The 24,493-nt window shown below is 51.4% G+C and overlaps 10 protein-coding genes across 10 annotated transcripts; 5 read left to right on the top strand and 5 right to left on the bottom strand.

Annotated features, from left to right (window-relative positions):
* Positions 1-333: 333 nt before the first annotated feature.
* BJX67DRAFT_383679 (nuclear import receptor PSE1) lies at positions 334-4,005 on the top strand (the record flags this gene model as incomplete). The annotated part of the gene is made up of 6 exons (XM_071033501.1): positions 334-516; positions 656-878; positions 949-1,124; positions 1,191-1,622; positions 1,677-3,742; positions 3,798-4,005. The coding sequence occupies 6 exons, from the start codon at positions 334-336 to the stop codon at positions 4,003-4,005; spliced, it is 3,288 nt and encodes a 1,095-aa protein (XP_070883614.1).
* Positions 4,006-5,185: 1,180 nt separating this feature from the next.
* On the bottom strand, positions 5,186-7,439 carry BJX67DRAFT_361062 (uncharacterized protein). The gene is made up of 8 exons (XM_071029832.1): positions 7,027-7,439; positions 6,874-6,955; positions 6,787-6,811; positions 6,448-6,726; positions 6,217-6,383; positions 5,952-6,165; positions 5,705-5,890; positions 5,186-5,649 (listed from the first exon to the last, which is right to left on the bottom strand). Exons 1-8 carry the CDS (start codon positions 7,244-7,246, stop codon positions 5,500-5,502), a joined length of 1,323 nt encoding a protein of 440 aa, XP_070883613.1. The 5' UTR covers positions 7,247-7,439; the 3' UTR covers positions 5,186-5,499.
* Positions 7,440-7,723: 284 nt separating this feature from the next.
* On the top strand, positions 7,724-8,290 carry rpp1 (ribosomal protein P1; the record flags this gene model as incomplete). The annotated part of the gene is made up of 3 exons (XM_071033500.1): positions 7,724-7,792; positions 7,968-8,181; positions 8,244-8,290. 3 exons carry the CDS (start codon positions 7,724-7,726, stop codon positions 8,288-8,290), a joined length of 330 nt encoding a protein of 109 aa, XP_070883612.1.
* Positions 8,291-9,040: 750 nt separating this feature from the next.
* Positions 9,041-10,421, bottom strand: BJX67DRAFT_361057 (PQ-loop repeat-containing protein). The gene is made up of 3 exons (XM_071029831.1): positions 10,044-10,421; positions 9,368-9,990; positions 9,041-9,281 (listed from the first exon to the last, which is right to left on the bottom strand). Exons 1-3 carry the CDS (start codon positions 10,131-10,133, stop codon positions 9,188-9,190), a joined length of 807 nt encoding a protein of 268 aa, XP_070883611.1. The 5' UTR covers positions 10,134-10,421; the 3' UTR covers positions 9,041-9,187.
* BJX67DRAFT_361055 (transcriptional repressor TCF25 family protein) lies at positions 10,422-12,886 on the bottom strand. The gene has a single exon (XM_071029830.1). It carries the CDS (start codon positions 12,763-12,765, stop codon positions 10,573-10,575), a length of 2,193 nt encoding a protein of 730 aa, XP_070883610.1. The 5' UTR covers positions 12,766-12,886; the 3' UTR covers positions 10,422-10,572.
* A 200-nt stretch (positions 12,887-13,086) lies between these two features.
* On the top strand, positions 13,087-15,335 carry ptcF (type 2C protein phosphatase ptcF). Its single transcript, XM_071029829.1, has 3 exons — positions 13,087-13,842; positions 13,901-14,914; positions 14,978-15,335. Exons 1-3 carry the CDS (start codon positions 13,163-13,165, stop codon positions 15,087-15,089), a joined length of 1,806 nt encoding a protein of 601 aa, XP_070883609.1. The 5' UTR covers positions 13,087-13,162; the 3' UTR covers positions 15,090-15,335.
* A 596-nt stretch (positions 15,336-15,931) lies between these two features.
* Positions 15,932-17,239, top strand: BJX67DRAFT_208892 (uncharacterized protein). Its single transcript, XM_071025544.1, has one exon. It carries the CDS (start codon positions 16,151-16,153, stop codon positions 17,162-17,164), a length of 1,014 nt encoding a protein of 337 aa, XP_070883608.1. The 5' UTR covers positions 15,932-16,150; the 3' UTR covers positions 17,165-17,239.
* Positions 17,240-18,427, bottom strand: BJX67DRAFT_208893 (putative mitochondrial export translocase Oxa2). The gene has a single exon (XM_071025545.1). The coding sequence runs from the start codon at positions 18,304-18,306 to the stop codon at positions 17,314-17,316; it is 993 nt and encodes a 330-aa protein (XP_070883607.1). The 5' UTR covers positions 18,307-18,427; the 3' UTR covers positions 17,240-17,313.
* Positions 18,428-18,580: 153 nt separating this feature from the next.
* Positions 18,581-20,656, top strand: BJX67DRAFT_208851 (alpha-1,2-mannosyltransferase ALG11). Its single transcript, XM_071025543.1, has 3 exons — positions 18,581-19,057; positions 19,114-19,249; positions 19,304-20,656. Exons 1-3 carry the CDS (start codon positions 18,678-18,680, stop codon positions 20,555-20,557), a joined length of 1,770 nt encoding a protein of 589 aa, XP_070883606.1. The 5' UTR covers positions 18,581-18,677; the 3' UTR covers positions 20,558-20,656.
* Positions 20,657-21,061: 405 nt separating this feature from the next.
* crzA (putative C2H2 transcription factor Crz1) lies at positions 21,062-23,654 on the bottom strand. Its single transcript, XM_071025542.1, has 2 exons — positions 22,148-23,654; positions 21,062-22,092 (listed from the first exon to the last, which is right to left on the bottom strand). The coding sequence occupies exons 1-2, from the start codon at positions 23,376-23,378 to the stop codon at positions 21,074-21,076; spliced, it is 2,250 nt and encodes a 749-aa protein (XP_070883605.1). The 5' UTR covers positions 23,379-23,654; the 3' UTR covers positions 21,062-21,073.
* Between the last annotated feature and the right edge of the window lie 839 nt (positions 23,655-24,493).

Genomic DNA, 24,493 nt, shown 5'->3' with positions numbered 1-24,493 from the left:
ATCATTTACTTCTTTCTTTGCCCCCACTGTCTCTTGTGTCACTGAAGTGTTAACCTCAACTTTTTCCTTTGCATTGTGTCGTTTGGGGTCGACGCAGTTCACTCTGGCGCCCCCTCCTTCTTGACCTGGTAGTACATCCACCTCCACCGCCTCCCCCACCAAAACAATTTCCTTTCTGGAGAAAAAATATCCTCCTCGACTGTACAGCCATAACTACTGCTGACCACTTGGGTCCTCGCTCGAAGGCCCGCGTTCTGATTCTCCTTTGAGAACGCGATCTTAGTATCTTTCTTTGTCTTGGTTTGGCTGTTGAGGTTGAGCAGAGCAGGCGAGATGTCGCTCCTGCCCCCCGAAGTCCACTCCACCCTCTCTCAGTTGCTACGCGGACTTAGCACCGCAGACAACACAGTTCGTTCCCAGGCGGAAGAGCAGCTGAATAATGACTGGATCCAAAATCGGCCGGACGTCCTGTTGATGGGCCTCGCGGAGCAAATTGAGGGAGCAGAAGATTCCATTGTAAGTGCTTCGTTTGCGTGAAGGAGATTCCGAGACGGAGCGGGGTTTTGGCAACCACAACTTTCGCTGCGTCTTCCAATAATGCCTTTCTTGAAGCAAACTCCTGTGTCTGTATTTTAAGTAACCGAATCAACGACAGACGCGTTCGTTTGCAGCCGTTCTATTCCGAAGAATCGCGACCAAAACGCGGAAAGACCCCATCACAAACTCTGCCAAAGAGCTTTTCTCAACTCTCAACCGTGAGCAGCGGCTGATTATTCGGCAAAAACTTGTCACTTGCCTCACTAATGAGTCTGTCAATGATGTCCGGAGAAAAATTGGAGACGCAGTGGCCGAGGTCGCGAGACAATACACCGATAATGGTATGCACAAGACTGGTTTGCAATTGGTAATCCTTGATATGGGATCTGACATCTTTTTCTCTCTTCCTAGGCGATCAATGGCCGGAACTGCTGGGCATCCTCTTCCAGGCTAGCCAATCTCCCAATGCAGGTTTGCGTGAGGCCTCGTTTCGCATTTTCTCCACGACTCCTAGTATCATCGAGAAGCCCCATGAGGATGCAGTATTGGGCGTTTTTGGTAAGGGATTTAAGGACGAAGTGATAACGGTACGTACTGTCAAATTCCATCTTGTTCGCAAAATTAGAACAGCTGTTTTGATGCCATATATCTAGGTGCGCATTGCAACTATGGAGGCGTTCGCTTCCTTCTTCCGCTCTCTCCCTAAGGGATCTCAACCTAAGTTTTTCTCGCTTATGCCTGACCTGCTCAACGTTTTGCCTCCTCTGAAGGAGTCTTCCGAGAGTGACGAGCTTTCATCAGCATTCCTGGCCTTGATTGAACTGGCGGAAATTTCCCCGAAGATGTTCAAGGGCTTGTTCAACAACTTGGTCAAGTTCAGTGTTAGTGTTGTCGCTGATAAGGAACTTAGTGATCAAGTCAGACAAAATGCGTTGGAGTTGATGGCAACATTCGCGGACTACGCCCCCGCCACGTGCAAGAAGGACCCAGACTTCACACAGGAAATGGTGACTCAATGTTTGAGTTTGATGACCGACATTGGTGTGGACGATGACGATGCGTCCGAATGGAATGCATCTGAAGACGTATGTTGTGACCATCCCCTCTATTTTTTTTTCCAGGAGTTGATTTTCTTCCAGCTGGATCTTGAAGAAAGTGATCTCAACCATGTTGCGGGTGAGCAATGCATGGATCGCCTTGCCAACAAGCTCGGGGGTCAAGTTGTGCTGCCGGCTACTTTTGCCTGGATTCCTCAAATGATGTCTTCGTCCGCCTGGCGCGACCGCCACGCTGCGCTTATGGCCATTTCCGCTATTTCGGAAGGTTGCCGCGACTTGATGGTCGGTGAGCTGGATCAAGTCTTGCAACTTGTTGTTCCAGCTCTGCGGGATCCACACCCGCGTGTCCGCTATGCTGGTTGTAACGCTTTGGGTCAGATGAGCACAGATTTTGCGGGCACAATGCAGGAGAAGTATCACTCCATTGTGCTGAGCAACATAATTCCAGTTCTCAATAGTGCCGAACCCCGTGTCCAGGCACATGCTGCTGCTGCACTAGTCAACTTCTGTGAGGAGGCGGAGCGGAAGATCATTGAACCCTACCTTGCGGATCTCCTGCAGCACTTGCTGCAGCTCCTTCGTAGCCCCAAACGCTACGTGCAAGAACAAGCTCTCTCCACGATTGCCACCATCGCCGACTCTGCCGAAACCGCCTTCGAGCAATACTATGCAACCTTGATGCCTTTACTTTTCAATGTATTGAAGGAGGAGCAGTCCAAGGAATACCGTCTGCTACGGGCGAAGGCCATGGAATGCGCTACACTGATTGCCCTTGCCGTTGGGAAAGACAAGATGGGTCAGGACGCCCTGAATCTGGTTCAGCTTCTAGGTAACATTCAGCAGAACATAGTTGATGCAGATGACCCGCAGTCGCAATATCTACTTCACTGCTGGGGTCGAATGTGTCGCGTTCTGGGACAGGATTTCGTTCCTTACCTTCCCGGAGTTATGCCACCGCTTTTAGCAGTCGCTGCTGCAAAGGCTGATATCCAACTGCTCGATGATGAGGACCAGATTGACCAGGTCGAGCAGGATGAGGGCTGGGAGCTCGTGCCACTTAAGGGTAAGATTATTGGGATTAAGACCAGTGCCTTGGAAGACAAAAACACCGCCATCGAGCTCATCACAATCTACGCCCAAATTCTGGAGGCTGCTTTTGAACCATATGTGCCGGAGACGATGGAGAAGATTGCAGTTCCTGGGCTAGCATTCTTCTTCCACGATCCGGTGCGGGTATCATCGGCGAAGTTGATTCCGCAGCTCCTCAATTCATACAAAAAGGCGCATGGGGTTCAGTCAGCTGGATTCGCAGGAATGTGGGTGAAGGTCGCGGAGAAAATCATCGAGGTGCTTAGCGCGGAACCGACAGTGGACACCCTTGCCGAAATGTATCAGTGCTTCTACGAATCTATTGAGGTTGTTGGGAGGAATTCTCTTTCAGGACAACACCTGCAAGCGTTCATCAACTCCGCGAAGTCTACCTTGGAGGACTACCAACTAAGAGTCAAGGCGCGGGCAAAGGAGAAAGCCGAAGCAGATGATGACGAAGAAGAGAACCCAGATTACGAATACGCTATAGAGGATGACCAGAACCTTCTCAGTGATATGAACAAGGCATTCCACACGATCTTCAAGAACCAAGGCACATCATTCCTCTCTACATGGGAGCAGCTGATGCCTTTTTATGACGCATTCATTACAAGTCAGGATCCGACTCAGCGGCAATGGGCACTATGTATCATGGATGATGTGCTTGAGTTCTGCGGACCAGCCTCGTGGCGATATAAGGACCATATCATCCAACCATTGATTGCCGGGCTACAGGACACCAATGCGGCTAACCGTCAGGCTGCGGCTTACGGTGTGGGTGTGGCTGCCTCAAAGGGTGGGGAGCCCTGGAGCGATTTCGTTGCCGCCTGCCTGCCGGGTCTTTTCCAGGTGACACAGTTCAGTCAGTCGCGGACGGAGGAGCATGTGTTTGCTACGGAGAACGCTTCGGCAAGCATTGCCAAGATCCTACACTACAACTCCAGTAAGGTGCCCAATGCGGCAGAGATGGCGGGCAACTGGATCTCAACACTGCCCATCACGTACGATGAGGAAGCTGCGCCATACGCATACTCTTTCCTAGCACAGTTGATTGACCAGTAAGTTCTCCCGCTCCGCCTGAGTCTTTAATGGTTGTGTCACTAACGTGGGCAGGCAAAATCCCGCTGTGATGTCCAACGCGGACAAGGTCTTTGGGTACATTGTGCAGGCTTTAGAGGCTGAGACTCTTCAAGGCCAAACCGCTGGGCGCGTGGCCAATTCCGCGAAGAAATTGGTGCAAGCCACCGGGCTGAATGCGGACCAAATTCTTGCAGGCGTCAACCCGGACAACCAGGCGGCGGTCCGCAGCTACTTCCAGTAATTATTATCGATTGATTGATGTGATGGTTTACGATATGAGATTCTTCTCTTTTGAACATTTCTATTCCCTACCTAGACAATGAACAGTGTGTTGAATGCTCACTCCGTCTTATACCTGAGTAGGATCTACTTTTGGGACTTGAGAGTTACTTAATTAATAAAGCTATTATAGATTCCAGGCTCTCGCCTAAAAACGCTCCTCTTCACAGCTCTTAGTTAATCTTGCTATTCTAGGATTAGAGCAACCATATGTACTAGATACTGGGGTATAACAGGCTAGATATCTGCATTCAATTCCTCTAGAAGTTAATCTCTTCTCCCTTGAAACTGTGCGCATTCTCTGGAAGCCAACGATTCTCAAGTGCGGATACTTATTCTCCGAGAAATGAAAAGCGGGTGTGTGCTAAGTAGTCATGACATTTCAAAGTAACAGGCCACGAGCACCAGTCTGCCTATGACTTTATGATTTCCATGTATTGAAAGGATTAATTGAAACCTTGACTCCAGTACCGATATGGACATTCTCAGCGACCTTGGAACCGGCCGGCCACACTTGCCCAATATTTTGCTGCTCCGATAGTCTCACGTATTTTACCTGACCTGCGAACAGACATTAGTACCTTTCTCCATACAAAGAATGGCGTCTTTCGGGCTTCGAAATTGTTTCCCCTCTTTCGTCAGTGTTTCGTAGTACGTGGACAAAAATGACCGCATCTCGAGTTCTCCTTTCCAGCTACATCACCATAGACGCGGCCTTCATAAGTCCTACCCCCACGACCGACTTGTCGATCGGGAACTAACTACCCGACAGTAACAGTGTGGATTTTGATCCCCACAAAACGCCGGATTCGAAACCGAAAAGGTAAAAAGAAGGCAAAAAAAAAAAAAAAAAAAAAAAAAAAAAAAACATACAACAGCTGGGATTCGCATGTAGTCACCTACCATACTACTAACCAGCCGGCGTGTGGCTTGAGTACGGCTGAGCGGACGGGAAGCCCTATTTTCCACACCCTGTGGTCGTATGTACTAGACCTCTAGAAAAGAGGATTGATAAAGGGTTTTGCAAGTCCAATTCTGCGAATGTCCGGCCACCCTCTCGGTTCCATGCCGCAGCAAGCATTTACGCGGTCAGGTTGGTGTCAGTCGCTGTATCAGGGTCAATTCCGCACCGAGACTCATGTCTTGGACATCTGTGGAGACTGCGTTGCGAGAATGGCACTTGTTCGAACTGAACTTGTATCCTCACAAGGAGGATTCCGGATGCAAGTCCTGATGAGGACGGTCTACAACGCTCGACCTTCTGGTCTCCTCCCAGGCAAGATGTCGTTGGCACAAATTAAATAGCAAATCGAAAAGACTCAGATTATTATGGCGCCCAGCATAACGCCGTGAGAGAGATTAGATCACTGCGAGCCTCCCAATCCCAAGTCATTCATACATTAAGAAGAACAGAGGAAGAACAAGAACACAGAAACGATAAGCAAAGATGCTTTAGCTACTCTTTGTCCTCTGCTACCGCCGCCCGCAGCTCCCAGACCAGATCGTAGCATTCCGCTAGCAACGCGTTCACTCCGCCTTGTCCCTCGGGGATATCATTGCCGACGTAAAATTTACCGTCAACGCGCATGTTGTCGATTGAGTTGAGCTGGATTTGCGTTAGACAATGCAGAGACCAACTGACAACTCGGAGCACAACTTACCTTCATACTATAAGGGTAAAGCTCCCGCGAGTTGGAGACACCGCCAGACTCCTTGACCTCCAGTAGACAGCGACGTAGCGTTTGAAGCTGGTTGTACACTGGCAGAAGTGCCTCCGAGACGGGTTCTGATGATATGAGAAGGGCATAGATGTAGGCATAGCTTCTCCTTATTAGATAAAGGAGTGTCTACATATAGTTTGATGGTTAGCCTTCAGCATCAGGGTATCTGCACCTTCAAGAGTCTCACCCGTTGTGCGTGAAGGTCTGCCGGTTTGCCCTCCACATCAACAAAGTTACCATTGACCCTGGATTCATCAATTCTATCAAGCTTGCGCTGGTATACAAACAAGTCTGTCTCGCGGAGAGACCAGGCTTGTGTCACGGAGAGCCGATCTAGTTGATTGCGGATATCAAGTAATCGCTCATACTGCTCTCGAAATCGCTCATCGATTTTGCCCTCGCTATGAATATGTCAGCCAGGCTCTTCCGATTTCAGGGTGCGGGCGACAGACCGATCTAGAACTATCTCAGTCCAGCGCCAGCAGCGATGCAATAACGATTTTACATCTTCCTGATTAGGATATTTGCTGCCTTCTGCGTCAACAAAAAAACCATCCTTCGTTGTATCTTCTATCTTTTTCAACTGATCTCGAAGCCCGTTTACTTCCGAGGCGGAGAACTTTGAACGGCGTTTCAGTCAGTATACAATTAAGGTTCTTCCAACAGGGGGTGGTGCAACGGACCTTTGAGCGAGTATTAACAGCAGCGGTTGACCGGAGAATCGATACCAGTGTCTCATGCGTTGATGCAAGCTCGGGACTTAATTTGGCAAGCCCACTCTGCAGCTTCTCTAACTTGATTTGGCACTTATCTAGACGGCTCTCCAACAAAGTCAACAGGGCTGGCGAGTAGGTATCGCGGCCACGGTCTAATGTCTCACGCATCTCTGTAAGTGTCTTTGTAATCGAACTGAGGTCTTTAGCACTATAGAACCCAGCTTCTTCTAGATGATCGAGGAGTCGCTGCAAGCTCAGTCAGCACCGCAGAAGTGGCTGGGAAAAGGAGGATATTGCGGGACATACTTGTACAGTTGCCGCGAGCGAGTATCTGAGAAGTGATTGACGTGATGTTAGCTTCAGCTTTCCCTCAAAGACACTCGAGGGACTCACACCGCGGGAGCTTCATTGTTCCTCCCAACAGTCAGAAATAGTAGCGAGATGAGTTGGAAACAGTCATCTAAAACGTAATCCACTATATATCTCCAAAAATTGCATTGATCAGTCAGGCCCGTTGTGAAACCTAATTTCGTTTCTTGTACTGACATCGGTTATGTGCGAGGCGACGGTCTTGTTCTTTCCGAAAAGTAATGAGTTTTTCCACCTCTCCGATGACTTCTTCGTAAAGCGGAAGGACATCGCGGGATCTTATATAAGAAGACTTGTCCTGTTTCAGCAACAGAAGCGCATCCCGAATGCGAAGTACGGATTCGAGGATCGGCTGCTCTTTCGGATCAAGCGGGGTGACGATGGCGGGGGAATCCATCACGCTTGAAAAGTCGGAATCAATCGAGAGCGAATCGGAGGCAAGTCCTTGGGGAAAGCGTTTAACAACTAGATACGGTGATACTGGAAATCCAGAGGAAAACGAAAAGCTCCAAAAATAGGGGCGCAAAGGTACGGAGGATTTCCCTCTATACAACAGCCCATTGATCGATCGCAGCACGACCGACCTCGGGATGATGTCGTCCTTTCCTAATCCGGAGTAGCGGCCATGTCACGGGAGCTGTAGTGTCACGTGAATAATACGTGGTGCTAAACCCCAAACGGACAGCCCTAAGCGAGGGCTTCCGTTCGGCCGCCAAACACACAATTTCCGCGTTGGGTCTGGCAGTTCGTTGCTCTCCGTCCGACTTCTTCACAGCCAGTCATTGATTCAAAAAAGGTCCTCCCGCCCTTTTCTTTCTCCTCCCCTCATCCCTTTCGAGACTCCAGTCCAGTCCAACGACAACCCTCGACCACCATGTCTACCGCCGAGCTCGCCTGCTCCTATGCCTCCCTCATCCTTGCCGATGAGGGCATTGAGATCACCGTACGTATGACCTCGTTACACCTTGCAGGGAGACCGCGGTGGCAGTGTTGGGAAGAATTAGAAAGCATGGAAGATGGCGATAGGGGTGAATATGAAGAATTGAATGACGAATGGGATACTTGGAGCGCGCCGACAAAGTTGAATATGAAGGGCTGATTGTTCCGGGATATTATAGGCCGACAAGATCCAGACTCTCCTCTCTGCTGCTAAGATTCAGGAAGTTGAGCCCATCTGGACTTCTATCTTCGCCAAGGCTCTTGAGGGCAAGGACATCAAGGACCTGCTGACCAACGTCGGATCTGCTGGTCCCGCCGCTCCCGCTGCCGCTGGTGGTGCTGCCGCCGCTACTAGTGGTGAGGCTGCTCCAGCTGCTGAGGAGAAGGAAGAAGGTAAACAGCGATCCGATAAACGGACCTTCATTTTGTCTCGGAAACTAATGTAATTTTCACAGAGAAGGAGGAATCCGACGAGGATATGGGTTTCGGTCTCTTCGACTAAGCGTCTCGCAACCAACGTTCAGCTTCCCGTTAATTTTTCTTTTTGTTTTCATCCTCACCTCGCTTCCTATCGCACCCTCTCATACCTCTTGTACCCGATACTACGCAACCGCACGAAGATCAAAAAAGGGAAAAAGCAAAAACGAAAAGTCTACGGACAAGGACATCCTTTGGGACTGGGCGCTATGCTTGCATGATGAACCCTGTAGTGGCATGGATACTGGGCCGGATGACGTTAGGATTTCAGATGATGGGAGCATAGTGACGGGACAGCATGTACGATAGTCCAGAGTCGAGCTCCGATCAGCCGTCTTCGGTTTTCTATCTGATATATGTTGACCAGCTGCTTTGATTATTTTTGGACGTTAGGTGCCCAGCCCTTATGCGATGTTTATCATGCGACCATGAACAAAAGGTTTCCGTCCGCAATGGATCGCTGTAGACCCAATTATGGGGACTGTCCTTGCAGAAAACGAGTAACCTCCATTCGCTGGTAATACATAAGATAACAGTAGTCGTACATAACCTGTATCCGCTAACGCTAAACCAATTCAAAGCGCAAACTTTTAGAGCCAAACACAATAATACATCCAGCACCCAGTCCAAACAGCAGCTCGAGCTCAGAATCAAGCCACGGCCGTGTCAGGGTCAGTAATTGCGTACAGACGGAACTGCACGAAGATCGTGATATCCTCCACCATTGTACCCAACGAGCCAATCAGCCATGGCACATTTGTTATTATATAGTTCTTCTCCGTGGAGTGGAATAAAATCTACACGAGTTAGTGGTGTTGTATGCCATGCAAGAAAGGAAGATGAATCACCCCAGCACCATAGGTCAAGTTGCCCAGAAGAGAGAGAATGAAGAATAGAAGGGACAACCCTTGAAGACGAAGCGTCAGCTCACACAAATGGAATACAAATGCAGATGCACAATCTCACCTTCGCAGGACTTGTCACAATAGTTCTTATAGATCTGCGGCAGTCGAGCCCTGGAATCCACCAATCCAATCAGTCAGCCGAACCAACCAAAGCGAAGCTTCCCTGAGGAGAGAAACAAAAAGAAAAGCAAACCTACCCTAAATAGCAAGCCGCAGATATATACCCCAAAACCTGCGCCCCCGGCGCCATATCTACTCCTCCATTCCCCCCCTCCGGCGGGGCTGGCTTCCACGCCCCAGTCTGCCACGCGACCGTCCATCCGGCCATCCCAATCACACAAATCGCCAACACGCTGCTTAGATTCTTAAACCAGGCTCCCCTGCCCACCCTGTTCTCCTCAACGAGCTTCGCAAGCGTATAATCTGGGTCTTGGGACGGGCCGTTTGCTCCGGTCTCGGGGATAGCACGATATGATGTCCGAGAGCCCCTACGTCTTCGGCTATCTGCTCCCCCCTCCACAAGCACATCACTTGTTCTCCGACCCAAAAGTGGCGTCGTGGGTTCTGCGGTCGTAGTCGGAGGATGCGCGGCGAGCGCGGCGCTGCGTCGAGAATTCCTCGCCCGGTAGTATAGGCATTGCGTGATTAGGACGCCGTCCGCAAGACAGAAGTAGACGGCGATGGCGACGATTACGGGGACGAGTCCAGCCCAGGCGCTACCGGCGAGGTTTGTGATGTCACCAAGGAACCAGACGAAGAGGAAGAGGAGGGAGATAGCTTCCGCATTGCCGTTGCGGTAGTTTTCGATAAGTTGGGGGACCTAATTATATACGGTCAGATTCAGTTCGGAATCGAGAAGTGGGTGTGGCATACCAGCAGGAAAATCCAGCAGGTTAGAGATATTGAGCCGAGGATTCCTGATGCGGCTTCCCCTGGGGTTACTGGAATGGATTCCCCCGTCATGGTGCGAGGTCCTGGCGGTGAAATCGGCAAGCGCCCAGATTATATCAAGAGAGTGAGAGATTGCTTATGTGTGGAGTGGTTGGAGCGGGAGAAAGGCACTGGGCGCAAAGCAGAGATTTCCTCGTCGTTGAAGCTTCTCTAACAGCGGATTGCGGGGTGGATCCACCGCGACCTCTTTGACTAAGCCGGATTCCTGGCGATGACTACGAGGGTCTATCCATTTTGTCGGCCCTACCGCAGATTTTCACAGGAAAGCTAGAAATACAGATTTTTCTGTCATTCGAGAGACACGAGAATGACGTTGTATGCAGCGGCCGTTGGACGATCACAATGGAGGGGCGTAAAGGGCCAATCAGCATTTGCGTTGCGGCGCCTCCGGGCCGGCCTGCAGAGATTCCCAGCATGCGGCTGCAACAGCTCACAACAGCTCGGAAGGGTATCATAATCCATCATCATCCGCCTGCAGAAATTGCAGCTCTTCTCGTAGAAGGTCTGCAGCCATAGGGCCCAGGGCATCTCGAATCGCACCATCCAATAAGCTTTGTCGGGCTGAGCTTGGCTCAATCGCATTCAACGCATCAGCGTACTCATGGAGCGGGGAGTAATCGACTTCAAGATCCCAGTTCCCCCGATCGACGCCGTACTGGCGAATAAATACCTCAAGGCTATGCAACCCATCTCCGAGAAGCCAATGTTCAAGCACTACTTGCTCCTCGGGACCTGAGGGCGGCAATACATGGTCTCCTTCTCGTCCTCCTTCTGACGAGGCATCGTCCCCAGCCTCCTCTCCGCCTCCAACCTGAAACCGGGGGAAGTGAAGGGCACCATTATTGAGTTGAGCTAAGAGATTACGAAGCCACTGGGGCCGCCCAGCCTCCGGGGCTTGTCGCAGATAGGATGGGGTTAGGTCGGTCTGTTGCTGGAACGCTTCCGAGTCGTATGGCGGAAGAGGGTCAGACGCGGAGATTCGTCCCGAGACGAAACGTGTGGGCAGGTGTGTCGTAACACGAGGGATATCCGATAACACCACATGGCGCGCAATATCAAGAGAAATCTCTGGCGGCTCTATAGGCTCATCACCCTCCGGTAGCGTGTCCGCTACCTCCATAACGAGGGACACCACCTCTGGAGTATTCCAAAGATCTTTGGTCCGCGCAACGTAGAGCTCTGTGAAGAGCTCATGACCCTCAGTTGGGGGAAGCTTGCCCCAGATTCGTTTCGGAATGGGCTGAATATCGAGCTCTTGGGCTATTGCGCAGAATATCCACGGATAGCGAGCCATTGCAATGCGCATCTGCTCTCGACACTCCCTGGGTTTGTTAAGTCGCAGATACGCCAGCCCTAGGGAGCATTGAATGTTTGGGAGGTATTTCCACTCCTCACTCAACCTGGTTTGCGTACACAGCTCGATGAAGTGTGACCACTCTCTGCCACGCAGCGCTAGATTGTCGATCATAAGTCTCATGCAGTAAGGATCTTTGGGGTCAAGACTCAGTAAAAATTTAGCCCATTCGTACCCAGTCCTCCAGGTTCCTTTCATTCCTAGGTTCGCGATATATCGCCAGCCGACAAGCCACAACTCACGATTTTCTGCATGGAGAAACTCGAGTCTAGCCCTACCTTCTTTCAAACGATTTCCGAATGAAGAATGGGCAGAGCGCCCAAAATTAAAGAGCGCTCGTTCAAGTAGATCCGCAGAGACGGAATGGTCACCCTGATGCTTTGCAATTTCTGACACCTGAAGGAGGGTTGAAATGTGGTACGGATTGTACTGTAGCAGCTGGATCATCCTCTGCGGATCCATCGACTCAACGCAGAGATCAAACTGCCTCTGGACATCTTTGTATGCAGTATTGTGAAGAACGCGATAGACGGTGGTGCCGTTTGGAAGTGATTCTGCGACTTCCATCCCAAGCCCTCCGCTAGGTGCCCGCGGCCATTCATCTTTTCCTTGGAACAAGATGTTGCGCCGTTGTGTAACCCCAGCCAGACTCTGTCCCCGGCTTGCCGGACTGTACCTCCCCGTCAAAGCGCGACCAAAGTCTACCGTCTCTCGAGCCCTGTCCCGCCTACGTCCCGAGCCGGATTCTGTCTCAAAATTCTCCAACACAACATTGCCAAACAATTTTCGCATCTCGTTCGTCGCATTAAGTGTTTTTGGCTCGATGGATAAGAGGTCTTCTGGTTTTTTGGGGAATGAGTCGTCGAGGGTGTAGTGTTGACTTTCGATGGCGATATCCCCATTCGAATGGACAGCCAGCTCCTTCAACGCTCGATCAATCTCATCCAAGTCCTCATTTTCCGGCCGATCATCTACACGCTCCTGTTTCGAGGCGTTCTGCTTTTTCTTATTCTTCCCCTTCTTTTTTTTCTTCTTTCCCGATTCTATCCTGGTTGGACGGGGTATCTGCTCTGGTGTGTGGTGAGCCACCGGCTCGACGACGCCACCTTCCGACTGCTGATCATCATCGTCATCCTCGTTGGTTGCATTTAAAAGGTCAAAAGCGTTTACTTTCGGTGGTGTCGGTCTCGTGGCTAGCTCGTCCTCGCTTGAGTCATGGTCTTCCGGTTCTGCTTGCTGCGACTGTTGCTCACGCAGCTTTTGCAGCTTGCGGATCGCGCGGGAGGACATCCAGGAATTTCACTATGAAGGGGAGAAGGGCTGATTCTCAGGTAGGTCCAAACAGATATAAATCACTCTACTCCGTTTTCTTTGGGAGAGGAGGGGAGGTCAAGATGGGCTTTCAATAATTTTGTGACTGCGGGGAATGCCGACGCAGCGGGAGCCAAGCAAGTCAGCCTGACTGCGGAGAACGCAAATACGATACGGTATTCTGCGGGATGTAATTTATCTCAAGTTCCCGCCGCATTACTTGACGTGACCCGAACAGCTTGGTGCCTGGGGCAACATTTGGGGTTTGGAAGTCTCGTCCGCTACTCCGTCCTCCTCTCCCATATCCCTTACCCAAGCTCCAGTGTCGCCAGGAGCCTCTGTTTTCCGGCCATTTTCTACAGATTTCGCTGGCTCAATGCGTCGTGCAGCCATTCAAGCCTTCCGTACTGCTCGTCGCGCACCAGTATGGCGGGTCGCTGGTAGGAAACCGTCGGCTATATCTTTCACGGGCAGCCACTTTCATAGCCTCCGGCCTTACACCTCGGCCAAACATCCTGCCTTTCTTTCCGCCTCGCTACAGTCCTCCATGCATCTACGAACCTTTTCCGTCGCAGTAATCTCGACAGTGGTCGCCTCCGGAGCTTGGTACGCCTATCAGGGTGACAGTTCCCAGCAGACACCCTCCGCGGCAGGCACATCGCCTTCGCAGTTCCGCTCATTAACGTCAAGTGCACTTGTGGAAGATCCGAGTGAGCCAACGCGCCGCGCTCTCTTGGTGGATAACGACCAGTTCTATACCGCGACCCTCTCCGGGGAACAGCCACTGCACAAATACACGGACGACTCCGATCGCCGAGTCCTGGAGATGTTGACTCCTGAGCAAGCGACACAGAAACTGAGAAAGAACGAAGAATCGTACTTGGTCAATCGGGGGAAAGGTGTTGTTCGGTATGATATCGTTCAGGTACCCAGCAACTCGCCGATCGAAGACGACCACGCGGAAAAGATAGTTGAGGTACCTTCGTCCACTGTTGCAGCCAACGAGGGGCGATCGAGCAGCGACTGGATGTTCTGGGCAGTGTTTGACGGGCATTCGTAAGCTTATGGACCCCTCATACTGTACTTTGGATTGTTCCTAAATCTCTTTCTGAAGCGGCTGGACAACGTCTGCCAAACTGCGCAACGTTCTCATTTCATACGTCGCCCGAGAGCTAAACAGCACATATAAATCTGCGTCCTCCGATCCCTCCCTATTAGTCCCAACATCCGCGGCGGTGGATGCCGCCATTAAGCAGGGGTTTGTTCGTTTAGACGACGATATTGTTCATAGCAGCGTCGACAAAGTACTCAAGTCCAACTCGCGCCGTGCGGCGGCCGAATTGCTCGCGCCCGCTCTCTCTGGCTCATGTGCCCTACTTGCATTCTACGACACGCAAACCAGCGACCTGAAGGTGGCTTGTGCTGGCGATTCCCGAGCTGTTCTGGGCCGCCGCGCTGCGAATGGGAAATGGTCCGCGACAGCGCTTTCAGAGGATCAAACTGGTGGCACGCCCTCTGAAATCAAACGGCTACGCGAAGAACACCCAGGCGAGCCTAACGTCGTACGAAACGGACGAATCCTCGGCCAGCTGGAGCCTAGCCGTTCCTTCGGAGACGCCTTCTACAAGTGGAGCAAAGATACACAGGAAAAGATCAAGCGGCAATTCTTCGGTCGGACTCCACATCCTTTACTGAAGACGCCCCCTTATGTCACCGCTGAGCCAATCATCACAACCACCAAGATCGAACCTAGTCAAGGCGACTTCGTTGTCCTTGCAACCGACGGTCTCTGGGAGATGCTGAGTAACGAAGAAGTGGTTGGTCTGGTCGGCCAGTGGATCGAAGAGCAACAAGCCGGAACCGGCACTGGTAACAAAGGCTGGGTACGGAGCCTCTTCGGCTCCCAAACTAGCCATTTGCCCGTAGAAACACCTAAGGAGACAGCCACCGACGGCCAGCGCCGTCCCATTCGTCAACAACAGTACGACATCTCAGGTGCCGCCAGCCGCTTCGTCGTGGAGGACAAAAACGCAGCCACTCATCTCGTTCGCAACGCGATGGGCGGAAAGGACAAAGACATGCTCTGTGCACTGCTTACTCTGCCCAGTCCCTATTCTCGAAGATATCGGTAAGTTGCTTATACCTTTCTCGACCCCGCGCACAAGACGAAATAGTCCTAATATATTTACAGCGACGACGTAACGGTTGAAGTCATCTTCTTCGGCGACAGCCCTGACAGCCGCACCGTCTCAATCAACGAAGAAGCTAGCGCGTCAGAGGAGAAGGCCAAGGCTAAACTTTAGCGCATCCAATACCCTTTTCTTTTCTTTTCTTTTCTTTTTTCATTTTTCATGATAATGGCGATGTTCCTCTTCTACATTCTAGAAAGAATCTCACGATCAAGCAATATTTCAGACACAGATAGGGCAGGGCTTCTGGCGTTTCCGTTGCCGGGCTTGGTGACGACTTTGATCTGGATGCCATCTTGTTGTCCCGAATGGAAATGATATAATGTAGAGCAAACCTTTTCACCTGAAATAAGAATAGGCCGACAACAACAACCAGTAAATACCCAGGGCCCAAGAGAGAGGGTCATGTCTTATATATATATATATATATATATCCAAGAGGGTGAGATTGTTGTCCAGTAAATATCACGTGAGTCATTGCAAGGTTGGGCCACGTGAATTGTCATGCCCTGAATAACAAGCCTGGGAAGAGAAAAGGCGGAGGATCTCTTGACTTGATTCTTGCTGTCTTATGAGAGAGTCAGGTAGATACTTGCTTGCTAAAGGAAGAGTTTTTTATTAGGCTATACAGAAGTTATTGTAGTTACAAAGGAAATCAGACAGCCAAGCTTATGGAATTCACCTTGAATGCTTCACTATCTCGAGGAACAGACAATTGTTCTCAATTTTCAAAATGATGTCGCCAAAGCAACATGATAATATGAACAGATGAGGCCTTTAGATTGATTAGGCAGAAAGACCCTTTAGTTCTTTTCACCCTTCTCCCCTTCCTCTCATTTTAACCACAGGTCGATTGTGTTGCCCTTTGATTTGTCCATTCCTACCAATTATTCAGTCCTTGGATGAAGAAGATAGCTTTTCGCCTTTGTTGGCTTCGAGGTTGGGTGTGAGCTTGGCTGCAGACATTGCTTGGTGCGGTACCTCAGGCGAGAAGCTCGAGATTGTGTTGTGTTGTCCATCTCGCCCAGGTTTTCGTCAAGTTTGAGCGGTTGCTGTGTTGATGCCAGATCCTGAAAGCCAGGGAAAAAAAAATCATCATATCTCGTTGACGGTATGTTCGCCACCAGCCTGCCTCGTAGTTGCGACGACTAATCGTGAGATCTCAGCACGCTGCCATGTCGACCCCAGACCACCCCGATGGCCCTACCGATGAGAACCAGGAGAACGACAATGGTGGTGTCCTTGAAGTCACATTTCACTACCTGGATTGCCTCGAGTCAGACGAGCACGTGGGTGTTGCGTTTCGTAGGACCCGCGATGGAGACATAATTCCTGAATCGATGACCCCCCTTAGAGCCCCCCAGGAAGCAATTGTTGACAGAACCTTTGCGGCAGCTGCCCATGCCACCGCAGCCAGCGGAAGACGTCGTCATCGCCTCCCACCAGTGAGACCGCCTCGCCCACCCAGACCAATTTTTGACTGGGAATCCCTCGTGGGAATGTCCCCAGCCCAGCGAGCGGTTGAGGAGGCCGAAAGAGAGCGTTACGCCGCTGAGATAAGTTTACCGCGCAACTTAGACACCGAACCAGATCAGGCTCTCTGGCCGACGGGTTGGGAATCACACCATGACTATTTTCTCTGGTGTTGTCGTGGAACTGTGGAAGTCATTACAGACCATATGCAGGCCGTTTTTGTGTTCGACCCACCCATCGAGGAAACTTTTGTTGCTGCGAGACTCGGCGGAGTCAATGCATACAAGCAGATAACTTTCCTTCACAAGTACCTCCCTGGCGAGGCTCACTCTTTGCAGCGTGCAGAGGCTCGCGGCGTGCTTTATGAAGCCGATATCTCCAACCCCGATGTCCGCTGGGGAACCCAGCAGCTCGATATCAAGCAGCCAAATCCAGGAGATGAAGAGTATATTGAGCCCGTCCTACCTTGCTGGGCCCCTCCCAACTGGACGCGCGCCGATGACGCCTTTGTTGCGCTATACCTAGGTGATCATCCGACCGTGTTCCAGCGCGAATACGGCTGGGCAGGGCACAAGGCTCCCAGTCTTGAATTTATTCGCATCCGAATGGCTCAGATCCCGCATCTAAACCTTAGCTGGAGGGAGCTGCATGATGCAAAGCGTCGCTCTGAGATCGATCTCGGCATCGAAGACCTTCCGTACGTGGGATTCTTTTGAAATATCGCCTTCCTGCCATTCCATTTTCTGTTTTCGCGGATATCGGTTTCCAAATTCGCAGTGAGAGATTTCTTGGCGATTTTCATTTGTCACTTGACCTTCCAGGTATTCGTGTTTTCATAGTTCCGAGATTCGTCTTGTATCATTTCTCAATTCTGTACCATAGCCTTTTGACCCCTTGAAGCATAGCCAATGTTGACCTTTTTCCAAGGTTTCAGCGAGGGCGTGGGGAACATGTACTTTTGAAGAAGAAACGTTTGCAATGTCGCAATATTCGCACTCGTGATCCAGTAGATCATAAGAGCCGCTGGCATCTGGTACAAATAAGACGAAAGACCAATATTCAGGGCGAGAATCTGAACGAAAAACTTGAGTCCGCGCCAGGTAAGTTCTCTCACCATTTCCATACGCGGCAAGTTGGAGATGTTCTTCAAAGTTGGCGATTTCCAACCCATACGGATGTTCAGCAATATCGATAGCGTCATGGCCACAGGAAGGATACCAGTTGGATCGCCCGCCAGCAGATCTGGAAACCAGAGTGCCCCTTCAGTCGCAAGAGTTGGCTCAACGGGGATGATGGGGACGCTATCTTTTGACGAGGAGGACGAAACGATAGACAAGAGATACGGGACCAGACCGTTGTTGTTCCCACTCATGCCTCTAATACTTTCCATGATCATGATCCAAACAGGCATCTGCAGAAAGGCGGCAGGCTTGTAGAAGCGAAACACGCCCCAACGCTGTCGCAGAGTCCGATGCTGCTGAAAGGTGTCCTTCGACACCTGGAGTACAGCCTCCGAACGAAGAAGAGGTGCACCGGCAGCAGCATTCTTGTGAACGTCCTTTATCGCTTTCTTCTGATAAAGATGCCTCCAGGCCATAAGGATTGGCGTCAAATCTGAATCCTTTCGAGCTTGGACTTTGGTGAAAATCTGCAGAGGCAGTGCCACGCCCATACGAACCAAAAAGGCAGTCAACGGGAGGGACAGAGCCCATGGCAGATGGCTAACAGAGTGCACACCGTGAATGAAGCTTGATGAGACGTCCAGCACCTCGCTGATGAATGGAGCTGGTCTTGTTTGGTGGAATCTCCTGATCTGCTGGAAAGTTGAGAATCGAGGGATACCACGGCAGGCATTCATCTTAGCTTTCTGCTGTTTCTTCTTTAAACAACAAGGTATATAATACAAGAAAGAAGTAAAATAATCTAAACGAGATGAGAATGCTCAGATAACACTCACACACAGGGAAATAAACAACAAAAGATATCTACGGCAGAATGGATCCAAATTGAATCTTGGAGGTGAACGGCGTCACGTGGGCGGTATAGAAATATACTTCAGTTTGGATATGCGTACTGTACTGTACCATACCATACCATACCGGATGGCCAATCGTTATCGATAGCGAAAAGACCAGAAAAGCAAACACCAACTCGCAGTCCGAACCTCACTCAGCTCAGAACAGTCCTCAGTTCCGGGTCAGCTACTATGGTTTCGACTTCTCCTGAACAATGATGCTGTTTCTCTTCAAGTTCGTGATCTCCGTGATCGCCCTCCTCGCAGCCTGCGTTGTTCTCCCCCAGTTCCCGCTGGGACTTCTCCGCTTCGTGCTCCGCGGCGCTGGCTGGGCCATCCGGAAGAGGACACAGGCTCGCAGGGATGCCGTTCTAGCTCGTGTACGGGCAGACGAGGAGGTGCTGCTCTCGAAACGACCAAATGCAGCCTCCACCAGCGCATCATCGGGAGATGACGAAGATTGGGAGAAGGTCGATACCTCCAGTGGATCCAACCCGAACTTGGGTGGCAGCTTTGGATCACTGTGCAGTCAGAAACCCCAGCAGTCGGGCAGCGAGAAATGGACCGGTATCATAGGCTTTTTCCACCCTTTTTGGTAACTTGTCTTCGGTATCTATGATTGAGTGCTGAAGCTAATCAGTCGACCCACAGTAATGCTGGTGGAGGGGGAGAACGTGTCCTTTGGGAAGCTGTCAGGGCGACCCAAAGACGATGGCCTAATGCTGTCTGTGCCATTTACACGGGCGACACAGATGTTACCAAAGCAGCCATGCTAGAAAGAGTCCAGGTAGATACCAGTCTGCATCGTCGGCTGCATGTCAGCTCTTTCTAACGGCAACAGACCCGGTTCAATATCCCACTCCACGCCCCGACAGTCGAACTGCTCTATTTGACGACCCGGAAATATGTCCAAAGCAGCATGTACCCCTACATGACTCTTCTGGGCCAGTCTCTTGGCTCGCTGATAGTCGCCTATGACGCCTTTACACTCCTCGCACCAGATATCTTCGTTGACACCATGGGCTACGCCTTCGCTATAGCGCTCTGCAAGCTGCTCTTCCCGTCTGTCCCAACAGGTGCCTACGTCCACTACCCCACCATCTCCACGGATATGCTGCAGTCCCTAGACGACAAGTCTGGCCTCAAGGGAGTCAACGCCGGCGCCGGCAAGGGCCTCAAGGGTACCCTGAAACGCAAGTACTGGCTCGCATTTGCCAGTCTCTACGGTTGGGTTGGGAGCCACGTCGACGTTGTAATGTGCAACTCCTCCTGGACGTCAGCGCACATCCGCACCATCTGGGGACCAGCCAGACATAATCCCCTCTTGTCTTCATCGCCACTAAAATACAAAGATCCCGTTGTCGTCTTCCCGCCGACGGCCGTCTCAGAAATCCAATCCACCATCCCCGTCACCCGCGAAACCGAAGCAACCCGCAAACCAACAATCCTCTACATTGCACAATTCCGCCCAGAAAAGAACCACCCCCTCATACTCCGCTCTTTCGCCCGCTTCCTGGAACGCTACAAAGCCACTAATCACGAAACATCCTCTAGAGAAGGCAAGACAGAACCCCACCTCTTCCTAATCGGTACGGTCCGCCCCTCCAGCCCCGACGAAACCCACATCTACAACCTCCGCCTCCTCGCCCACGAACTCCGCATCCGCAACAATACAACTTTCCTCTGCGACGCCTCCTGGCCGACAATCCTATCCCACCTATCCACCTCCTCAATCGGCGTCAACGCGATGTGGAACGAGCATTTCGGCATCTGCGTCGTGGAGTACCAAGCTGCCGGGCTTATCCCCGTCGTTCATGACTCTGGCGGTCCGCGCGAGGATATCGTCGTTGATCTTCCCGGGTTGGAAGAGGGGGGTCCGAGCGGGGGTGCGACGGGTTTCAGGGCGACGAGCGAAGAGGACTTTGCGAGTGCGTTCGAGGCGGCGTTGGCGCTGAGTGTTGAGGAGAAAGTGGCGATGAGGGGGAGGGCGAGACAGTCGGCGTTAAGGTTTACGGAGGAGGAGTTCTCAAGAAGGTGGGTTAGGGAAGTCGGGAAGTTGATTGGGATGGTTTGGAGTGTTTACTCCCATAAATAGAATTTGCGTAGGCGGTGATGTTCATCAGGGGAATGTTAGCAGAGCACGTTGTAGGAGCTCTTCTCTACGCTAGAGCTTCCAGCATTGAGAAAAACTTAGAGGTGTCATTAACAGCACATGGTTCCTATATGTGATTGACCTTCACGACATAAATTAAAGCAATACTGAGCAAGTACTTGTCAGGGTATCTATCCCCACATGAAGCAAGGGAACATCTTCCAGGGGTATGAAGTCATCATAGACACGTTATGGGGTGGTCTGGTTCGGCCCAACCAGCCGGGGATCAAACAGAACAAGGGCAAAGGAGAGAGAAACAGAAGAATAACAATACAAGAAAAAAAAAATCATGAGGGATGGAAGGTCGCAGTGGTGAACGAGGATAAACTTCCCATCCTGTATCCCTCAACGCCACACCCATCTATAGACCGAACAAACCCAGCTATAATTAAGACGGAAGGAAATTTGTTGGGAGTTCAAAGCGAAGGGGGGTAACTTGCAAAGGAATCCAACAGGATGTCATTTGCCCCACTTTTGGTCGGAGTAGGATTCGCCTGGATTCACGCCTAGCATCTGCTGTTGAGTGTCCATCCCGTACATATTGCCATGATCGCTGGCATAGCCCCCACTCATGCCAGAGACGCTGATCCCGGATTCGTCGTCGTCGAACCCAAACTCTCCCCCCGAGCTGGCATCAAAGCTACTCCGACCACCAATATCGCTCGGGTCATCAGTGCCCGCAGGTATCTGATCCCATTGCAACGTTTGGAGAGCAGGGTACTGCGCGAGCAGTGCAGCAGGCAAGATGAAATTACCAGAATGTTGGCCCTCTATACCTTGGCCAGGAACCATTAGAGGCTGAGGCATCGGCTGCAGGTGCTGCTGTTGTTGGTCCATATATGTGCGCTCTCGTTCCTGAGACTCTTCGTCCAGCAATGGTTTAATGCAGATCCGGCCAGCTTCAGATCTAAAATGACGTCCCAGAGCATCCGCACGGGCAAATCGTCGGCCACAGCCCCACTGCCCGCCGCGAGAAAGATCACCGCGGCAGACAAATTTCTTCTCGCCTGAGTGTAAACCTTCATGCCGTTTCCGATCGTGCTGCCGCGCAAAAGCTTTCCCACAGACTGTGCATACGAACGGCCGTTCGTCCGTATGCGTTCGTAAATGAGAGCGGAGGTTGTACGCCCTAGTGAAACGCTTGGGGCAGAGATGGCATTGAAACGTTGCAGGATGTTTTTGCACACGTTTAGAATCGCTAGAATTAGCCCCAGGCCGCTGTGGGTCCGCAAGTCCGAGGATATAGGAACGGTTATCATTAATCGATGACGTTGACACGCGTCTAGCGGAGCGAGCGGGCGAAGGCTCCCGTGAGCTAGGGTTACTGTACGGATGCCGGTTGACATCGAATGGAGACAAGGACCGCGGTGACGAGGCAACCGCGGCATCTAGATTGCTTGAAGGTGAAGAAGGCGAACGGGGGCGAGACGCAGCAGGAAGTGTATAGGGATCGGACTTGCTGCGCAAACGAGAGGCCCCTATATTGCTGAGTCAGTGTTGTTACATCTGCAAGCAAAAGGCGAGCAGACTTACGCATAGACAGGGGTGGGCTCAATGAATCTATGTCAGCTGTAGACTTGTCATTGGGAAAGGGCTGTGTCCCCGCTGGAGGCGCGAATTCGACATTAATAGACGGTGGAGCCATCTGTGAGGCTTGCCCTATATCTCCATAGACGTTCGCTTGCTGCGCATTTGCTTCCGTTTCATTTGCATAGCCCTCTGTTGGAGGGGTTGGATATATGGAGCTTGTTGCCGGAGCCGAGATGAACGGCCCGCTTGGTATCATATCTGTTGTCTGCTGGGGCATCAACTGTGGTGAGATGTACGGGCTGTGGTTAGGACTAAATCCCTGCTGCTGGCCCTGCTGTTGGTGCTCAGAGAGCGTGAACGACTCAATTCCCAAAGCAGCATTTTCATAGAGGCTGGGATCATTTTGAGGCGCCAACAGCGGCGACGGGTTATTCTCCGCGGTATCAAAAGAGTCGTGCTGTTGTAGGAACGGGGAATGCGCTGCAGACGAGATTTCGGACACCTCTGATGGGGCGCGCCGATGGGTCTGGAAAGCAGAATTGGCCATGACGGCCTGCCAGTCCGGGTGGTTTGTCATGTATGCGGCGCTAGCGGGGTCAAGGGATGTGTGACGCGAGTGCTGCGGTGTGTACAGTGTACCCGGCGAAGATGCAGGGGGGGACATAGCGTTAGGGGAGGAATGCTGTGGCTGCTGGTCGAGCGGAGAGGTCTGCGACGAGGTTGAGGGGTGGGGGGATGGAATCTGGCTGACCAGATCGACTGGGTTGACGGCGTGGTTGGTCGACTGTTGGGGATCAAACAAGTGGGAGGAGGGGTAATCGGTGCCAGTAGTGGTATTGGCACCAGTGTTCTGATACAGCGAGAAGTCGAAGTCGCTGTTATTGGAGTTCAATAGATTTGAGAAATTCTCGTCAGGTGCCTGGGAGGGGAGCCCGTGGTCGAACGACTGTGGGATCTGGAGGCTTGGGCGACTGAAGCTCTGGTCGGTCGCAACAGAGGGAGTGAGATAGCTCGACGAGAAAGCGAAGGACTCAGAGCTAGCAGGAGGATTGTTGGCAAAGGACGAAGGAGGGTATGAAGTATTGTTAGTGATCGAGGGGTCAATCGTCAAGCCGGAAGAGTCGATATGATCATTATACTGTTGATGAGCGTGAGATGACGGACTGAGGCTGCGGTTCTTAAGAGCATCAGCGGGAGCTTGCCCGGGGTCGTGAAGCGCGTCCTGGGAATCCATGGTGGGAGTTGTCAAGTTTCAAGATCCCAGAATAGATACCACGCGAAGGGAGGCTGAGCGAGAAGAAGGAAGAATAAGAATGAGGGCAGTCTGATCCAAGTTAAAGGATGGAGGAGGTCAAATGGGCGCGAAGGTGGGGAGACGCAGCGTTGGATGTGACTGCGGGCCCTGGTTGGGTCGGTCAGGCTGAGGCGCAGGAGAAGCGCTTGATATTGATGCGCGAGTGGTCACGAAAGAAGGACAAGAAAAAAATAATGACAGGAACAATAAAAGGGGAAAATCGAAAAGGGTGAATATCGAGCTTTCATTCGTGGTGCAGATGGAAATGGAGTCGGAGCTCAGGGACAGGAACTGGAGTCTGGAAAGTGGGATGGGGTGGGAGGCAGTCTGTGATTCAGCCTTGTGGCGCGGCGTGTCAGAGAAGTATCAGATCATCACAATCTCTCTTTTCTTCGAGAATAGGACCCGCATCAAATATCACAGCAGACAATACGTCTCCTGGCACTGGAAACAACACGATCAAGACTGGCGGCCACAGGGGGGGGAGAATGGTCAAGAGGGAGGATGAAGCTGGGTTGAGCTGAACAATGCCTCGAGAACCTCAGAAGTCCAAATCTGGAAAGTTCGTGCCTTGCTGCCTGGAGAGCTCCGCCTGGAGATACCCAAAGCACTGGCAAGCAGAGACTTGAGGATTGGCTTGTTGCTTAAAATAATATCAGCTTCAAGTTCAAGAGTTTCTATAATTAACGATAAGGACAATATGGTAATCTTCAGGAGGAAGGCAGAATCGACAGCAGTTAAAAGGAACTGCTTGCCAGCAAACGCAGCGAAACATCCCGCAAGGCAGACTCGTCGCTCCACAACTCCAAATCTGGGCCATGGTTCCCTGAAAGTATCGATCTGCTCACAACACGGAGTGCCCGAGGACAGAGGGTTTGCTGATGCGGTTTCATAAAGGTCGAAGTTACACTTATTCATCGAAAAGCTGACCCTGACAGCGGTACACATCAACGAGACCTCCAGAAATCGATTCACTTCGAGCGCATCCGGAGAGTGGACCTGGAGACGTCATTGTGTCCTTTTTTGCCCGCTTGCACGATGCCAAACATCACGGT

This window comes from Aspergillus lucknowensis (genome assembly GCF_044049455.1).
Source record: "Aspergillus lucknowensis strain CBS 449.75 chromosome Unknown BJX67scaffold_39, whole genome shotgun sequence".
In the NCBI taxonomy this organism is placed as follows: Eukaryota; Fungi; Ascomycota; class Eurotiomycetes; order Eurotiales; family Aspergillaceae; genus Aspergillus; species Aspergillus lucknowensis.
The sequence above is the reverse complement of the archived record's forward strand: the minus strand, read 5'-3'. Positions and strand labels throughout refer to the sequence as shown.

Excerpts from the sequence above, each read along its gene's own strand:
- BJX67DRAFT_361062 (XM_071029832.1), bottom strand. The coding sequence starts at position 7,246 with ATGGATTCCCCCGCCATCGTCACCCCGCTTGATCCGAAAGAGCAGCCG. Across the intron at positions 6,166-6,216 it reads ACTGAGATAGTTCTAGATCG|CGAGGGCAAAATCGATGAGC; the intron begins GTCTGTCGCCCG and ends ACATATTCATAG. Across the intron at positions 5,891-5,951 it reads CAGACCTTCACGCACAACGG|ACACTCCTTTATCTAATAAG; the intron begins GTGAGACTCTTG and ends AACTATATGTAG.
- BJX67DRAFT_361057 (XM_071029831.1), bottom strand. The coding sequence starts at position 10,133 with ATGACGGGGGAATCCATTCCAGTAACCCCAGGGGAAGCCGCATCAGGA. Across the intron at positions 9,991-10,043 it reads CCTGCTGGATTTTCCTGCTG|GTCCCCCAACTTATCGAAAA; the intron begins GTATGCCACACC and ends GTATATAATTAG. Across the intron at positions 9,282-9,367 it reads TCTGCGGCTTGCTATTTAGG|GGCTCGACTGCCGCAGATCT; the intron begins GTAGGTTTGCTT and ends GGTGGATTCCAG.
- BJX67DRAFT_361055 (XM_071029830.1), bottom strand. The coding sequence starts at position 12,765 with ATGTCCTCCCGCGCGATCCGCAAGCTGCAAAAGCTGCGTGAGCAACAG.
- ptcF (XM_071029829.1), top strand. The coding sequence starts at position 13,163 with ATGCGTCGTGCAGCCATTCAAGCCTTCCGTACTGCTCGTCGCGCACCA. Across the intron at positions 13,843-13,900 it reads GCAGTGTTTGACGGGCATTC|CGGCTGGACAACGTCTGCCA; the intron begins GTAAGCTTATGG and ends CTCTTTCTGAAG. Across the intron at positions 14,915-14,977 it reads CCCTATTCTCGAAGATATCG|CGACGACGTAACGGTTGAAG; the intron begins GTAAGTTGCTTA and ends ATATATTTACAG.
- BJX67DRAFT_208892 (XM_071025544.1), top strand. The coding sequence starts at position 16,151 with ATGTCGACCCCAGACCACCCCGATGGCCCTACCGATGAGAACCAGGAG.
- BJX67DRAFT_208893 (XM_071025545.1), bottom strand. The coding sequence starts at position 18,306 with ATGAATGCCTGCCGTGGTATCCCTCGATTCTCAACTTTCCAGCAGATC.
- BJX67DRAFT_208851 (XM_071025543.1), top strand. The coding sequence starts at position 18,678 with ATGATGCTGTTTCTCTTCAAGTTCGTGATCTCCGTGATCGCCCTCCTC. Across the intron at positions 19,058-19,113 it reads GGCTTTTTCCACCCTTTTTG|TAATGCTGGTGGAGGGGGAG; the intron begins GTAACTTGTCTT and ends GTCGACCCACAG. Across the intron at positions 19,250-19,303 it reads CCATGCTAGAAAGAGTCCAG|ACCCGGTTCAATATCCCACT; the intron begins GTAGATACCAGT and ends TAACGGCAACAG.
- crzA (XM_071025542.1), bottom strand. The coding sequence starts at position 23,378 with ATGGATTCCCAGGACGCGCTTCACGACCCCGGGCAAGCTCCCGCTGAT. Across the intron at positions 22,093-22,147 it reads GAGCCCACCCCTGTCTATGC|GGGCCTCTCGTTTGCGCAGC; the intron begins GTAAGTCTGCTC and ends TCAGCAATATAG.